We start from the raw sequence: 17,772 nt of genomic DNA on the forward strand, positions 1-17,772 counted from the left end.
GTAAGCCTTCACCTGAAGTACAATAAAATATTAAAAAATAAAAAAAAAAATAATTAGGTTCCAGGAAAGCCAATTAGCTAAGCACTAACTCAATTTTAAGAGTAATATAATGGATAGATTTTTATGACAAGATAAAGATGGAGGATAGGGGGAAATCACATCAGGAGAAATGCCATAAAATGCTTTAGCTTTCTTAAAGGCCACCCCCACCCTAGGTGCCCCCAACTTTCTCAGATTTCTATTGTTGGTCTCAACAGAGAGTTGGGAGTTTTTCCTTGTAACTTGGTATAATGAAATAAAGTCATGACAAGCCCATCTCTTGTCTAAAGGCTTTCTCTAAATTACTGAAATGCTCTTTCTTAAAGGTTCAAAATCTGATCTCTGCTTTAGGTATACTTCCTAATTCATTCCAGGCCAGTTTAGCAATTTCCTGTGTGTACTCTCAGTGACCTTAAAATATTACTGCACATTTTTTCAAGTTGTACAATATTGTTTCATCATCTTTTTTTTTAAAGGAAAAATAATTTTCTTCCTTCTCCCAAGTACTAAAAGAAAAATACAAGAATAAATGATAAGAAAAGTTTTTGCCACAAAGGCATTTTCTGAGACGATTACATAATATATGAAAGACTGAAACATTTGTTTGAGGAGTCCAGGTTTTTAATAAAAATGAGGTGCTACAAAACTTGCAATAGTAGATACCAGAAGTTTTGCAAAAAAGATTCTCAATGATCAAATTTTATTTTACTAATGAATCAATCAATTAATGTAATAGAATTATAACCTTAGAAATAGAAGAGACTTGGAGATCATCAAATAAAATGTCTCATTTTATTTTTTCTTTGAAAACATTATTTTCATCACTGTATAATATGAAAATATTCCATACTACAGGTGCAGCATAAGTTAACCATTTCCTTGCCATTTGGATATTTTGGTTGTGCAGTGCAGTGAATTGCTACTATATGGCCCTTCTAGCCATGGTCTTGTGACTCCCACAGAATGATTGGGTGGGACTATGCAAATAAGGTGCTTGTGGCCCACCAAGGGGATTGGACAGCCTACTAACGTAAATAAGGTACATGGAACCCTTGTAGGGGATTGGTGAGTTTTGCCATCCCGCTAGGTTTAAAACAAGCCAATCCCTGAGGCTGAGGGAGGACCTCACTACCATCAAGAAGAGCCAAGAGCAGAGTGTCCTTTGGACCCAAGGTCCCCTTCAATGAGAAGCTCTTATACCCAGGAGACTGAGAGAAGGAGTTGTAACACCAAAGACAGTGAAAGATGGCTTGGCAGCAGCAAGAAGTGGTGGCAAGCACAACAGAGTCCAGGGGCAGAGAAATGACAGCAGCAGAACCAGGAGACCAGTGGAGAGAAGGCCCAGTGGGCTTCCTGGCCTATGGCGCAAGGCTGTTACAGTGGGCTTTCCAACCCACAGAGCGAGAGAGCTGAGCACCTTTGGGCAGGAGGCTGGCTGGCAGAGTGGGGAGCCTTCAGGCACTTGTTGGTGGAACTAGGCTTGCCAACCCACAGAGCAAGGGAGCTGAGTGCCTTTGGGCAGGAGGCTGGGTGGCAGAATGGGGTGCCTTCAGGCACTTGGTGGAACTAGGCTTGCCAACCCACAGAGAAAGGGAGCTGAGTGCCTTCGGGCAGGAGGCTTCCTGGTGGAGCAAGGTGCCTCTGGGCACTTACCAGTGGAGCTAAAGAGCTTTGTAACACTCGCCGGAGCAGGGCAGAGGCCAGGCCCAAGCAGAAGCCCAGGCTGAGAGTGGGGGCCCAGGCCAAGAGCGAGGGCCCACAGCAGTAGCTGAGAAGAAGCTGTCCCGATAGAACTATATCCTGAGTTGTTCCTGTCACATCCAAGTTGATCCTGATCCTGAATTGTAACTTATTCTCTAATAAACCCCATAATCGTGAATATAGTCTGAGTTCTATGTGGCCATTGCAGTGAATTCTCTAACCCAGCAGAGAAGTAGAGTTTCGTGGGAGGGATGGTTGGTATCAGAACTGGTAAATAAACGCTGGAGAGTGGAGGTATGCCTGACCTCCATCTCACAGCTTTGGACTGATGTTGATGGTGATTGTCCTCCCCGCTCATGAAGTTAGCTGAGGACATCTGACACCATGCCATTTTTACAGGTTGTTTCCAAACTTTGCCTATTATGAAAAGGTAAACATCTGGCCATTTCTATGGTTTACATTTTTAAAAATTAATTTCCGTGCTGAGGGACATAGGAGAGATGCTTGACAGTGCTAGGATTAGTGAGAGAAGAATGTCGGAAGGGGGAGGGGTGGGTGGCAGCAGATGTTTGGGTTACCTGGGAACATTTTCTCCAGATCTCCTCTGTGTTCTGACCTGCCTGCCCGTGAGCACTCACAAAACACTGCACAGCAAAGACCAGCCCAGGACGAGTGTTTTGGTATCCATCATCTAATGCATAAAAGTGATTTGTAGCAACTCCTCCTTTTAGCTAGCCCCAGTGAGGCCATTCGAGGGCTACTGAAGGCTGGGTAGTGTGGGTTCTGTTAGGATATTGAGCTTCACTTGCCTTGCTCAGTGCATCAGTTAGAGACCTAGTTTGTCAGACCATTGAGTGGGACATTTCAAAGGTCACAACACAAAAACAATTGCCAGTGCATCTTTGTTTCCAGCTGCATATTTATTTCCACATCAGAATCTGTTTGTAGAAGTCACAAGACAGCCACAGACACCAAAATCCATTCAGACTCAGCAGAAAGCACATAACAAGAGCACAAGAGGAATGGACTCAGCTACCTCCGTGGTGACTGGGGAAGGACAAGCAGAGCAGACCCAACAGGTTAGCTGAGTCTCTGGGGGCACAGGAAAGCCCCAGGGTCAAGGAGAAAGTAATACAGACATGGCATGGGGGGCTTTCAGTGAGGTGGGAGTACACCGTACCATTGGAAGAAAAACCCTAGTGTCCCTCCCTTGCTGAAGGATGCAACACCATTCTGTTAGAAGGTATGCCTACTGCTTCCTCAAGAGCAGAGCACAGATAACAATTCTACCAGCAAAAGCACAGGAACATGACAAGAACAAAAGGCAAAGCCGTCTGGGAATTATGGGTTGATTTTCAGCCCAAGACACAAAGCCAGCTCAGACTTCTGAATTTTTCCATCCTTATTCACATCACAGTGACGCAAGAGGATCTTCCGGAACTTATCAAGGTCGACTCCGCTGATGCTGGGCTGGAGGAAAAAAAAAAAATGTCAAAAGGAAAGGCTATGGCCGTCACACCCTGTAATGTCCCTCTTCTGATGTTTGCTAAGCTTAGGGTGTGCCCTGCCTTCTGAGTAAGCCTTGGAGAACACAGGCCATGGGGGAGTGGGCCTATGTCCTCATTCTACCAAGTGTGGACAATGATAAGTTTTCTACCAACAGGTTAATTTCTCGGCATGTCCTTTCAGGTGAACATCTATTTCCAGAAAGCCTGCCTTATTAGCAACTGTAATAAAAATATTTTCCTCAAAGCAGATGATCATGATCACAAATTCTGTCTTGCTACATCAATGAGAGAAGACACATTTTATTATCTCCCTGTAGGAGGTTTTTGTGCCTTTGGTTTCAAAAAGAGTTGTAATGAGTGGAAATCTAACTAAAACATTATGCTATTGAGCTAAGGAAGTAAGATTTATTCTAAGTAATAGCTTAGGGACTAAGAAGACATTGTGATGCATGTTAGCTAGGAAAATATTGTAAACTCAAAGCCTACAAAAGTTAGCAACGCTTGAACTAAGTGCTTCCCCATAGGTGATTTCATTTAGTCCTCACAGTAACCTGGGGAGGTAAATAATTACCCCTCTTTTACAGATTAGGAAATGGAGGCTCAGTCAGAGTGTAAACATCTTGCCAAGCTAGACAGCTGCCGACAACATTTTTTAAATCCCAAGTCTTCTGACTCCAATTAAATGCTCGTTCCACCATTTCACACTGTTCTCATAAATAAAAAGGCTAGTCTAATGAAGCTATACGAGAGTAAATTAAAAAGTCAATGCTCAGAGATAAATGAATACCCAACTAATCACATTCCCAAGCTCCTTGTTTACCAGATTGGTCTTATGCTTGACAAAGGAGATGGCGGTCTGCAGGGTTTAATTTTAGGAGCCTTAGTATGATGGGTTAAATTGTGTTCCCCAAAAAGATGCTGAAGTCCTAATGCTCAGTCCCTGTGAGTATGACTTTGTTAGGAAGCAAGTTCTTTGAAGATGTTATCATTTAACATGAGGTCATAATGGAGTAAGCTGGGTCATATGTAATCCAATGTGAGTAATGTCCTTATCAAAAGAAGAGAAAAGACAGACACAGAGGGAAGACAGCCATGTGAAGAGTGAGACAGAGACTGTAGTGATGCATCTACAAGCCAAGGAACACCAGGGATTGCCAAGAACCACCAGAAGCTGGGAAAAGTCATGGCCCTGCCAACACCTTGATTTCAAACTGCTAGCCTCAAGAGTAGTGAGAGAATAAATGTCCATTATTTTGAGCCACCCAGTTGGTGGTGCTTTGTTACAGCAGGTCTAGGAAACTGATACACTTGGGAGCATTCCCCATCACCCAGCCCACCCCAGGGTGTCCTCGCTTCCAGAGAAATCACTGCAAAAGGGAACAAAACCTTTCATTCCTCAACTAGAGAGCCAAATGAAGACAACAAGCTCATTTGCACTATCTGACAGGGTAAACGACTGACACCGAGTCTATCCCTGATAGCTGGTTTTAACAGGGAGGAGAAGGGACAAGAGAGAGCAGCAGGAACTGGGAGCCAGATTGCAGAGCAGGAAGAATAAACACCAAAGTGCGACAGAATTCAGGGAGAGATAGGAGGTGAAAGAGTCTCGGACCAGAAGACAAACGTGGCCAACTTTAGTCCTCTGTCGAGGGTGCCCTGAATTATTGGACCTTTAGACCAAGATGTAACACATTGGTAATAGATTCTCTTTGCTGGGACCCACAACGGATAGTTCCCTGAGTTTCAGGAGCTGGCAAGTGTAGGTGTGTCCCAAGAAAATGTGGCCCAGATATCCTGAAATCAGCAAGCTGCACTCCGAGACCCAGTGTGTCAGGGAGCTCATTTGTTGAACAATTGTAAAGTGGGGGGTTTTGGCATCCTCAACCACTTGTTTACACATCCTTTATCCAACAAGAGAAAGGATCCTTTTGGTAAATCTCACTCTTAGAAAAAAAATGAGGTGGTAATCATTTACACATTAGTATGAATTAATTTGTCAATATATTTACCTTGTTCCAGCTACACTAAGGTTTTTTTCCTAATTGAAGAATAATCACTTTTTTTCCTGCAAAAAAAGAAATTTTCTAGTGGGAAACATTTTTAGTCCAGGAATTTGCATGTGCATTGTGGGTGTGTGTGTTGTGTGTGTGTGTAACGGAAGTTTCTTCAGACCTTTGAAGTTATGTCTTTTAATGCTCAGCAACTCACTAGGAGTCAGGAGCCCTCAATGCTACTGTTCAAAATTCCGAAACCACTGAAGACAGATAACCTAAAATCACTCAGGGCCTCAGTTTTAATAATCCTCACCAATGTAAATGTACACAAGTTCCTGACCTAAGGGCTCTACATACGTTAACTTTAATCTTCAGTACAACCCTATGAGATTGTATCTACTGACATCCTCAATTTACAGATGAGGAAACTGAGGCACAGAAAGGTTAATTAACCTTGTCCACAGTCACACAGCTGTACATGTCAGAACCAGGTTTAATCTCTGGCAGATGGGCCCCAGAGTCCATTTCTTTAGCACTACATTATATCATAGCCTTTTATGTAAAAATATTGTTGTTTTCTCATCCATCTCATGTAAAAGCATGAGAGTGGATCCAGGATAATTGACTGAAAAATGCTTATGTACGTAAAATGATATTCATAAAGAGTGTGCTTCTTAGTTCAAGTAGATACACAAGACTTGGTGGGCAGCTCCTGTCCAGAGGCGAGATGAGAAGACAGGAAGGGATAGGAGCTGGTTGAATGGACATGGGAAATCCAGAGTGGAAAGGAGGAATGTGCAGTCACATTATAGGGATAGCAACTAGGGCCACATAACAATGTGTGTATAAATTTTTGTATGAGAAACTAACTTGAGCTGTAAACTTTCACCTAAAGCACAATTAAAAAAAAAATGCTTGTCTGACCCCCTTGAATCCTGGGAATAGCGGGTTGGACTTGTGGGCATGGCTCTGTCTCCCCAGTTCCTGTTAATAGTAAGTACTCAATAATATTGGAATTAATGAGTGACTCCGTCTTCAAATGCAGCCTTCTTGCTTCTGTCACATGCCCTTTCTCTCCTGTACATTCCAACTCTCCAGAAATGATGAAAGTTGGTGTCCAAACCCTCTATTAATAACCAAAACCAAACCAAATCCATTGCTGTTGAGTCGATTCTGACTCATAGTGACCCTACAGGACAAGAGTAGAACTGCCCCGTAGGGTTTCCAAGGAGGAGCTGGTGGATTCAACTGCCGACCTTTTGGTTAGCAGCTGAGCTCTTAACCACTACACCACCAGGTCTGGAATTACCATCACAACTCTGAGACTCTGCACCACCTCAAAGGTTCTCTGACCACTAGAGAGACTGAATTCTAGTGTTGATGGTGGTTTAAGTGCTCTTTATTGTAATCCGCTTTACCAATCAGAATACTTAATTATCCAGAACCACATTCTCTATGCAAAATTACAACACGTTCTCTGTCTTCACTTTGATATTTATTGGCCACACTGGTGTCTGAAAACACCAAGGTGACAGGCAGAAGCCAAGACGTTATTGCTTAAGACATTGGCCAGGTACCTGTCAGCAAGCCCATTAATCTCTTTGTCTGGAAGAAATAACGATAATAAATCCCACATCCAGGGCCAGTCCTGTCCCAGATTTCTTGTAATTATCATCTTCCATTGCATATTGTAAAATCAAAATGAAGGGTCATGTTGGCGTTCTTTTAGGATTATTTTGCTAGGCAAAATAAGAGCCCTGTGGCACAATGGTTAAGAGCTTGGCTGCCAACCAAAAGGTCAGCAGTTCGAATCCACCAGCTGCTTCTTGGAAACTCCAAGAGGCAGTTATACTCTGTCCTGTAGGGTCGCTTTGAGTCAGAATCAACTGGATGGCAACAGGTACGCTACGGTACGGTTGCTAGGCAAACAGAAGCACTTGATCAGATTGGGACATCTTCTAGAGAGTGGTATACACAGGTGAATGTGCCGTCAGTCAACAGGTCCATGAAGAACCTCTTCAGTCTTCAAACTGTAAAGTCTTTCCATCACCACTGACCACAGTGCCTGGTGTTCTTTGGTTAGATATTTATTCCACTGGATTAAACATTGCCTCTTCCTTGTCACCTATGCTCTTTCTTAAAAGTTTTTCATCACCCTGGCATTGGCAGTACATTGAGTCACTAATAAGAAAAAAAACAAATGTATACATCAGACTACTTTCTTCATTAATAGAAAAGTCCAGGGCAAAATGAAGTCATCAATCCTCTGGGTAATGAGGGGATAAAAGTTCGGGTTGAGGTGAAAGAAGGAAATGGTGAAGCACACAGTTATTTTTCCTTAAAAGTTTGCTATGATTTGGCAATGGGTGGAGCTCTAGTGTCGCAGTAATTAAGAGCTCAGCTGCTAACCAAAAGGTGGACCATCCGAATCCACCAGCCACTCCTTGGAAACTCTATGAGGCAGTTCTACTCTATCTTATAGGGTCACTATGAGTCAAAATCAACTCAACAGCAACGGGTTTTTTTGTTTTTTTTTTTTTGGTCAGGAAGTTTACAGTGACTTAGTAATTCTATTCCTGGGACAAGGCCAAGAATAGGGAAAGATTCATGCACAAAGATATTTATTACAGCATTATTTTACATCACAAACATGGAAAATAATCTAAGTTACTAGCAGTAGGGGAATGTTTAGACAACTTATTAAATTGTTGTACTTAAAGTGAAAGTTTACGATTCAAGTTAGTGTCTCATACAAAAATTTATACATACATTGTTATGTAACCCTAATTGCTCTCCCTATACTGTGACAGCACACTCCTCCTTTCCACCCCTGTCTTCCCATGTCCATTCAACCAGCTCCTGACCCTCTCTGCCTTCTCATCTCACCTCCGGACAGGAGCTGCCCATTTAGTCTCATGTATCTACTTGAGCTAAGAAGCACACTCTTCACGAGTATCATTTTATGTCCCATATTCGAGTCTAATCTTTGTCTGAAGAGTTGGCCTCGGGAATGGTTTTAGTTCTGGGTTGACAGAGGGTGCAGGGGCTATGCTTTCTGGGGATCCTCCAGTCTCAGTCAGACCATTAAGTCTGGTCTTTTTACTAGAATTTGAAGTCTGCACCCCACTTTTCTCATGCTCTGTCAGTGACTCTGTTGTGTTTCCTGTCAGAGCAGTCATTGGTGATAGCTGGGCACCATCTAGTTCTTCTGGTCTTGGGCTAATGAAGTCTCTGGTTTATGTGGCCCTTTCTCTCACTAGGGCTAATACTTTCCTTGTAACTCTGGTGTTCTTCATTCTCCTTTACTCCAGGTGGGTTGGGACCAATTGATGCATCTTAGATGGCCGCTCGCTAGCTTTTAAGACCCCAGATGCCACTCACCAAAGTAGGATACAGAACATTTTCTTAATAAACTTTGTTATGCCAGTTGACCTAGATGTCCCCTGAAAGCATGGTCCCCAGACCCCCACCACTGCTACTTTGTCCCTCAAAGTGTTTGGCTGTAGTCAGGAAACTTCTTAGCATTGGTTTAGTCCAGTTGTGCTGACTTCCCCCGTATTATGTGTTGTCCTTCCCTTCACCTAAGATAATTCTGTGTTTAGACAACTTATGATCTAACCACAGATGGAGTATCATGTGGACACTAAAATGATGACTAATATTTAAAAAAAATAACAGTTGCCGTCAAGTCAACTGACACATGGCGACCCCACGCGTGTCAGAGTAGAACTCTGCTCCGTAGGGTTTTCAATGGCTGCTTTTTCAAAAGTAGATCACCAAGTCATTCTTCTGAGGTGCCTCTGGATAGACTCAGTTAGCAGCTGAGTGCATTAACCATATGCACCATCCAGAGACTCCATGACTAATATTAGGAAATGCTTATTCACTATAATTTCAATTGTATACAAAATATACATTGACGTTAATAGTGGTCAGCTAATAGTGGGTCTGTTAGGGTATACAGATTGTTTCTTGTTTTCTCTATTTTCAATTTTGTTTGTGATGTAAACATCATTTTTACAATATAAAAAATGAAAGAAAAAATACAATTTGTGATAAGGGCTAGCTCTTTGGAGGGACATGCACTAGATTCAATCCTTGAGGTTGGGTACTGTCCTCTCTTGCCAACCAGCTTCTTTTTAAAAACAGAGAAAAGCAGAGGGTGTCTATGAGGGGAAAGAACGAACTTTTGGGTGGCCTGGAAGTAGGGGCTCTCATTACCTCACAGCAGACATCCTGCTCATCTCTGGAGAATCATTTATGTAGCTTCCAGCATCATTGTTCATATTTCTACTTCTCCTCAGAGGGTACTGAGAATCTCAATGTTCTTGTCTTTTTATTTTCCATTTTAAGCTGCAGATTCTTGTGTTTATTTTTATGGTGAATGAATTATAAACAACAACCAAAAAACCCCGTGGCCATCAAGTTGATTCCAACTCATGATGAGCCCATGTGTTACAGAGTAGAGCTACTCCATAGGATTTTCTTGGCTGTACTCTTTACAGAAGCAGGTCACCAGGCCTTTCTTCTGCAGACCCCTGAGTGGGTTCAAGCTGCCAACCTTTAGGTTAGTAGTTGAGCACAAACCATTTGCACCAGTCAGGGAGCTATTGTTGTCGTTGTGTACCGTCAAGTCAATTCCGACTCATAGTGACCCTATATAACAGAGTAGAACTGCTTTATAAGGTTTCCAGGGCTGTAATCTTTATGGAAGATGACTACCACATCTTCCTCCTGCTGAGCGGCTGGTGGGTTCAAACCACCAACCTTCTGGTGGTGAGCAGCAGAGGCATTTAACCACCTGCCACCAGGGCCCCTTCAGGGCCCTATACCAGAAACCAAACCCACTGCTGTCAAGTCAGTTCCGACTCATAGCAACCCTATGGGACAGAGTAGAACCACCCCATAGGGTTTCCAAGGAGCAGCTGGTGGATTGGAATTGCCAACCTTTTGGTTAGCATCTGAGCTCTTAACCACTGTGCCACCAGGGCTCCTCAGGGAGCTATAGGCTCCTAAAAACCTTGTGCAGAAATTGTGTTGTTTCCCTCAGGGACTTGCTATTTCATCTATCAGACAGAGGACAGACTCGGACATCATTTTCCTGAAGTTAGGGAAGGGGGTCTTCTGGTAACCAAAAAAAATTAATGCTAAGTCAACATACGCATCATACATATATTGGTTTTCCAAGGAATAAAAGACTTCAAAGTTATTATTGCAAACATCAGGGCTCCTGGCCCAATGTTATAAACTTAGAAACTAAGATTCCTACTGGCACTATGATATGCTCTGATAGTTGGCTTTTAAAATAAATTCCAGCTATCAGTTTGTTTACTTGTCACATGGCCTTTCATATAAGATGAATATAAATAAAATGGTCACAGGAGTTGACTGTGTTTATGAAGCCAAGAAATGGCAGATTCAATCAATCGTCATTCCTTGACTATATCTTTCAAATTATATGGAGAATTTTTTTAAGCAACCTAGAAGACTAGGCACAATCCAATAAAGACTAGGAAAGATCCAATAACGTGATGCACCCTCAATTATGTGGCTTAAGAGGGGAACATCAATAATCAACTACTGTACATCCTTTTTAGCTCAACAAATGGTCAGCAGATACCTTGTAAAATGCTTCTGTAGCACTAGTCACAATCTGACTTAGTCCTTAGAAACCAGTTCTGTCTCACATTGGCTTGCACTAAAATGGAGTGGTACCTTTTTGCTGACCCAGCAACCTACAAGAATGGAAGGCAAGGACAATAGTGACAGAGGCTCCTCTGGTTTCTGATGGAGTTAATTTGAATTAATCAAAGAGTGAGGTCGATGCCTGTTTCCAAGTGATCTTTTGAATAGAGCTATAATCAACAGTTATCAGGCCTAGAACTTTTCCCTTCTCTTTAATTTTCTCTGGAAAAATATCTACTATGTTGCTGGTTTGGATTTTACTTCCCTTTTCTCCCATTGAGCTTTGAAAGCCATTGCCAAACTCAGGGACAATTGGGAGGTGAAATCGTTAAAAATTAATAAGATTGTCCAGATTCAAAAGTGATGATTTTTAAGACAGAATCTAATAAAATTACACAGGATAAAAATACCTTTGAAAATTATATGAAAATAATGAAGATCAGGGAAAATAAAGTTAAGAGAGCTATTAATTTCCACGTAGATTAGTCATAACAACAGCTAATATTTATTCAGCTCTTAATAATTTAACTTAATATTGTTATAGATAATAATTATTGAATTAGTATAATGCTAATTGCCTCTCCCATCATTTGTCTGTCAGTTTGTTGTACTGTGGTGGCTTGGGTGTTGTTATAACGCTGGAAGCTATGCCACCAGTATTTCAAATATCAGCAGAGTCACCACCCAAGGTGGGCAGGTTTCAGTAGAGTTTCCAGACTAAGACAAACTAGGAGGAAAGGCCTGGCAATCTACTTCCAAAAATTAGCTAATGAAAACTCTACGGATCACAACAAAATACTGTCCAATATAGTGCACAAAGATGACCCCCTAGTGTGGAAGGCACTCAAAATACACAGTGGCCTCAACAATGGATTCCATACCAACAATTGTGAAGATGGTGCAGGACCGGGCAATGTTTCTTTCTGTTGTACTTAGGGTTGCCAGGTGTTGGAGCTGACTCAAGGGCAACAACAATTGCCTCTCACAGATTATCTTCTACAATCTTCATGACAACTTTATGGAGGTAGAATCTATGGTTAGTCCCATCTTCCAGATGAGGAAACTGAGGTTTGGAGAGGCTAAATACTTTGTCCAAGGTCGCATAGCTGGTGAGTGGTAAAGCCAAAACTAGGACCCAAGGTGGTCAGAACCTGAGTTCTTAGCCTGAGTTTTCATTTGCTTTTTAGCTGTTACTTTCCTTAATTTTCAATTTTTATACAACATGCAGATAATTTTATAATCAGAAAACAAAAATTTTAAAACTATGAGTTCTAAAACAATATAGGTTAATTTCTGCCTGTATGTAAGTTAATTTCTGTTAACAAGCATGTTTATCTCTTAGAAGCTCTCTTTTGCAATGGCTCCTTTTATGTTATTATTTCAGGCAGGATTATCCACTAAAATGGCTCAGCCATGCATTGAGCTGCTGATCCCATTTATGAAATTTCCTCTCAAGTGCTAATTGTTCTTATGCTCAGAAACTTACTCTAAGATTACAGTAGCTTTGTCCTAATAAATTAATAAAGATTATAATTTTTGACACTCTGTAAAGATTACAGCCAAGAAAACCCAGGGACTGTGCTACATGTCTATGTTATTCTTAGTCATCAGATAACCTTGGAAAATAGCTATTATTTTACCAATTTTATGGATGAGGAGACAGGCATCAGACACATCTGACACACAGCTTGCAAATGGCTGAACTGAGATTAAAGCTCAGATCTGTAAGACTCCAAAGCACTGTCCATCATCTTGTACTTTCTCATCTACAAAAAAGCTTCCAATCTCTTTTTTTTCCAAAAGAGAAAGAAGAAAAGAATAAAAATGAGGGTACAAAAGAGGAGGAGCAGCAACCACCACCACCGTGGCAGCCCCTCTTGAAACCACTGTCCCAAATTCTGTGCCTCTGATGGCTTCCATTTCAAGCACAGCCAATCCTTCAGGCCCGCCTGATGCATCCTACAGCGTGGCAAAGATGTGGGATGCCAGGCAAGCTCTTAGCAACAAATGAGACCTCAGACCCAGGAAGATTTTATTTTCTACAAGTTTGGGATAAAATTAAAGGCAAAAAAAAACGTTGTCAAGTCGATTCTGACTCAGTGACCCTATGTGTCTCAGAGTATGCTTCATAGGGTTTTCAATGGCAGATTTTTTCAGAAATAGATTACCAGGCCTTTCTTCTGAGGTGCTTCTGGGTAGACTCAAACCTCCAACCTTTCTGGTTGGGGCCCTTAACTATTTGCAGCACTCAGGGACTCCTAAGGGAATAGCAAAAGAAGGAAAGAGGAAGATGTGTTTGATGACTGACTGCTCACTTCTGCTGCGCATCCACACGTGCAGACTTTAGGGAGGACAGCATGGGGACAGCAGGAGGCCAGGCCCTCTGGCTGGCAATCTGTAAGGTTCTGGAGCACCATGCTCTACACTTAGGCAAGGAGTAGCCCTACCTCCTCTCCACAGAGGAAGCCACAAGTTCTGAAAAATAGGATCACCATACCATTTATGATAGGGTGACAGTTATTTGCATGTGGGAATGATATAAATTTTGGGGGGCCAAAGGGTGGAATGTTATGGGTTGAATTGTGTCCCCCAAAGTAAGTGTTAGAAAACTAACTCCTGTGCCCGTGGATGAAATCTCATTTGAGAACAGGATTTTCTTTGTTACGTTAATTAGGGTATACCCTAAACCTAATCACTTCTGAGATATATAAAGAGTAGCATAGACACAGAGACAAGCAAGCACACATGAGGGAAGACAAACTCTATCTGATGACTATAGAGGCAGATGAATCTATAAGCCCAGGAACTCCAAGGATTGCAGGCTACTAGAAGCTGAAATAGACAGAGAAGGACCTCCCCCTAGAGCCACACACTGAATTCGGACTTTTAGCCTCCTGAACTGTGAGAAAAATAAATTTCTGTTCTTTAAAGCCACCCACTTGTGTCATTTCTGTTACAGCAACACTAAGGAACTAAGATAGCATTCATTCTATCAAGAGGAAATGAAAACTCCAGTTTGGCAAGGCCTTCAGCTGTGCGACTTTAATGCCCCATACATGATTGCTCAGTTTTTATTACAGAAGTTATTCTGGCATTAAATAGATAATGAGTAAAATGGGATTTTCCTTTAGTAATCAATGTCAAAGGCAAGAGCACATCAACATCGATCCATCATTCTGGCTATGAAAATGCCCGTAAAATCTCCAACACAAGCAATATGTGGAGGAGAAAAAGAAGAGGCAAGGGAGCCATTTGGATGGGAATGACAAAAGTTAGGAGTCCAGGAAGACATAGCAGTCATACTGATTAGAATCCAGAAAAAACCTCATCCACGCCCACTCAATCACAGCATATGAACTCTCTGGAGATATATGCCAAAATTGGTGTCTGGGCCTTTTTCTGTTGCAAGCCTCCATGATTTTAATCAGATAGTCAAAGGAGTCCTGTGAATTACTACTCTAATTTTTTGGCATCTGGACCAGTCAAGACATAATCATTGTGTCCCAAACAAACCTTAAAAACATCCCTAAGGATGTCAGTGTCTACTTGGTCCCATAGAAAAGAAGTTGGAAATTATCCGCCTAACTGATTCATGCAGCCAGTCAATATAGTTCACAAAGATGTCAAAAGGATTTCTTTTTAAAACACTATCTACTGTTGTTGTTAGGTGCTGTCAAGTTGGCTACGACTCACAGTGATCCTGTGTACAACAGAACAAGACACTGCCTGGTCCTGCACCATCCTCACAATCGTGGCTATGCTTGAGTCCACTGTTGCAGCCACTGTGTCAATCCATCTCATTGAGGGTCTTCCTCTTTTTCGATGAGCCTCACTTTACCAAGCATGATGTCCTTCTCCAGGGAGCGATCTCTCCTATCTACTCCTGGGTGGTGCAAGTGGTTTTCGTTCATCTACTAACCAAGAGGTTGGTGGTTTGAACCTACCCAGTGGCACCATGGAAGAAAAGCCTGGTGATCTGTTTCCATAAAGATTACAGCCAAGAGGACGCGGGGCCAAGATGGCGGAGTAGTCAGACGCTTCTGGTGGACCCTCTTACAACAAAGACCGGAAAAAACAAGTGATTTGATTATATATGGCAATCGGGGAGCCCTGAACATCAAAGGCAGAGTTGAGGAACTGAACGGAGTGGCAGGGGGAGGGAGAGACGGTTTGGAAGCAGCGAGGAGTTGCCAGATCTGACCCGGAGAGAGCCTGAGCCCTTCAGGCCTGAGCAGCTCAGGAGTGAGTGGTGAGGCAGGCACGCAGCTGTGCTCTGGAGACGCGTTTTCTGCACCAGGAAAGACCCAGTGCCAGAGAGTCTACACAGCCCCCCAGATCCAGTGAGAAGCAGCCATCGATCCAGCAAAAGGTAAGTAATTGCATACGGCTTACCGCGCGGATCAAAAACACCCCCCTTAGGGAAAAAGCTCTCTCCCATTTGCCTCCCTGCTCCCTGCTCTGCACTGGGTCCTGGACCTGCTTCAGCAATTGCTGAGTCCCCTGGGCCGGAAGTAGGATCCGTCACATGCCTGGAGCCATTCTGCTGCCTTGGAGAGTGAAAAAATTAACAAACAGGGAAAAAATAAACTGCCAGTTCCCCTAAGCCAGGAACCCAGGGTAAGCACAGCTCCTTTGCCTAGTCACAGGCATAAGGGATCCACAGACTTTGATGCCTTTCCCCTCATATAGACTTGTGTGGGCCCATCTCAACAGCGTAGGCCCTCATTACCGCAGTACAACAGGGTATATACCAGAACTCTAATTTCAAGTGTTTCAGCAGTCAAGTGGCAGGTTCTTGATATTTGACACTGCTCTGCCCATTAAGCAGGGTCTTCACCTACCCACATCAGGTGACTGAGGACTGGTGGCTCCACCCATGCCACCTAGCCACCTGTGATAAGGGTCCATGGATCAGAGGTATGCCCTAGTCCTTACAACCAACAGCATTAGGTGCTCATAGTCCAGCTGCAAAACCCTCCCACCTATGTGCTCTAGGGAACAGGGACACACCTTCCTCCTGGACACTTGGGGGTGTCTGTCAGCCCCCTGTCTTGCTCAGAGTGTGTCCCCCTGCTGCAGCCAGATGCCTGTGCCTACACCAATCACCCATGCCTGTCTAGGACTATAAGTGAGAGCCTACACCACACACTTGGTGGCTATCCACCTGGGCACCTGAGCTGAATCCATACAGGAGAATGAGCGGACTCCTTAGCTCACATACCTAGTAACAGATCTAACCACCTGGTGACGGGACATTAGAGCTTTAAAGGTGCAAATAATCAAACTAGCTCATACAAGCAGCCTATTTGGGCATATCAAAACAAAACAAGCAGCTAGGACACAGTAAGCAAACATAAAATAAATAAATATAATACCTTATTGATGGCTCAGAGACAGCAGTCAATATCAAATCACATGAAGAGGTAATCCATGATGGCTTCAGCAAGCTCACAAAATAAAGAATCAAGAAATTTTCAAGGGGAGGAAAATTTCTTGGAATTACCAGAGGCAGAATACAAAAGATTAATATACAGAACTCTTCAAGAAATTAGGAAGGAAATGAAGCAAAACGCAGAACATGCAATAGAGGAAATTAAAAAGATTAGAGAAGAGCCTAATGACAAATTTAACAGGCTGTAAGAATCCATAGAGAGGCAGCAATCAGAAATCCAGAAGATTAACAATAAAATGTCAGAATTAGACAATTTAATAGAAAGTCATAGGAGCAGAATTCAGGCAATGCAAGTCAGAATTAGTGAGATTGAAGATAAAGCACTTGAGACCAACTTATCTGAGGAAAAATCAGATAAAAGGATTTTAAAAAATGAAGAAACTCTAAGAATTATGTGGGACTCTATCAAGAGGAATAACGTACGAGTGATTGGAGTACCAGAACAGTGGAGGATAACAGAAAATACAAGAGAACTGTTGAAGACTTGTTGGCAGAAGTCTTCCCTGATATCTTGAAAGATGACAAGATATCTATCCAAGGTGCTCATCAACCCCACATAAGGTAGATCCCAAAAGAAAGTCACCAAGACATATTATAATCAAACTTGCCAAAACCGAAGACAAAGAGAGAATTTTAAGAGTGGCTAGGGATAAAAGAAAAGTCATCTACTAAGGAGAGTCAATAAGAATAAGCTCAGACTACTCAGCAGAAACCATGCAGGCAAGAAGACAATGGGATGACTCATATGAAGCCTTGAAGGAAAAAAACTGCCAGCCAAGAATTCTATATCCAGCAAAACTGTCTGTCATATATGATGGTGAAATTAGGACATTTCAAGATAAACAGAAACTTAGGGAATTTACAAAAACCAAACCAAAATTACAAAAACTACTAAAGGGAGTCTTCAGGTTAGAAAATAAGTAACATCAGATAATAACCTAAGACTAGAACACAGGACAGAGCAACCAGATATCAACCCAGATAGAGAAGTCACAAAAGTAAATCAAAGCTAAAACACTGAAAATATGGAAACAGATGTCAATATGAAAAGATGACAACATTCAAACAAAAAAGAGGGACTTAAAAAAGGTAGACATAGATTTTTCATATGGAGAGGAAGTCAAGGCGATAAAAAGAAATAAAAGACTGTTATAAACTTAGAAAAATAGGTGTAAATATTAAGGTAACCACAAAGGAAACTAACAATCCTACGAGTCAAAATAAAAAACAAGAAAAATATAAAGACTCAGCAAACACAAAATCAACAACAGTGAAAAAGATGAAAAGAAAACACATAAAGAAAAACGACTCAGCACAGAAAATTAAGTGGAACAAAGAAACTGTGAACAACACACAAAAAAAGACATCAAAATGACAACTAAACTCATACCTA

At 42.0% G+C, this 17,772-nt stretch overlaps 1 protein-coding gene across 1 annotated transcript in view; it reads right to left on the minus strand.

Moving 5' to 3' along the window:
• Positions 1–2,956: 2,956 nt before the first annotated feature.
• The window catches only part of SCGN (secretagogin, EF-hand calcium binding protein), a 59,686-nt gene continuing 44,870 nt past the window's right edge, over positions 2,957–17,772 (minus strand). Inside the window, exon 11 of the mRNA XM_004383975.3 lies at positions 2,957–3,210. Coding sequence (XP_004384032.1) covers positions 3,082–3,210 — 129 coding nt within the window. The 3' untranslated portion in view covers positions 2,957–3,081. The remainder of the gene's footprint in view (positions 3,211–17,772) is intronic.

Source organism: Trichechus manatus, unplaced genomic scaffold (assembly GCF_000243295.1).
Source record: "Trichechus manatus latirostris isolate Lorelei unplaced genomic scaffold, TriManLat1.0 scaffold00115, whole genome shotgun sequence".
NCBI lineage: Eukaryota > Metazoa > Chordata > Mammalia > Sirenia > Trichechidae > Trichechus > Trichechus manatus.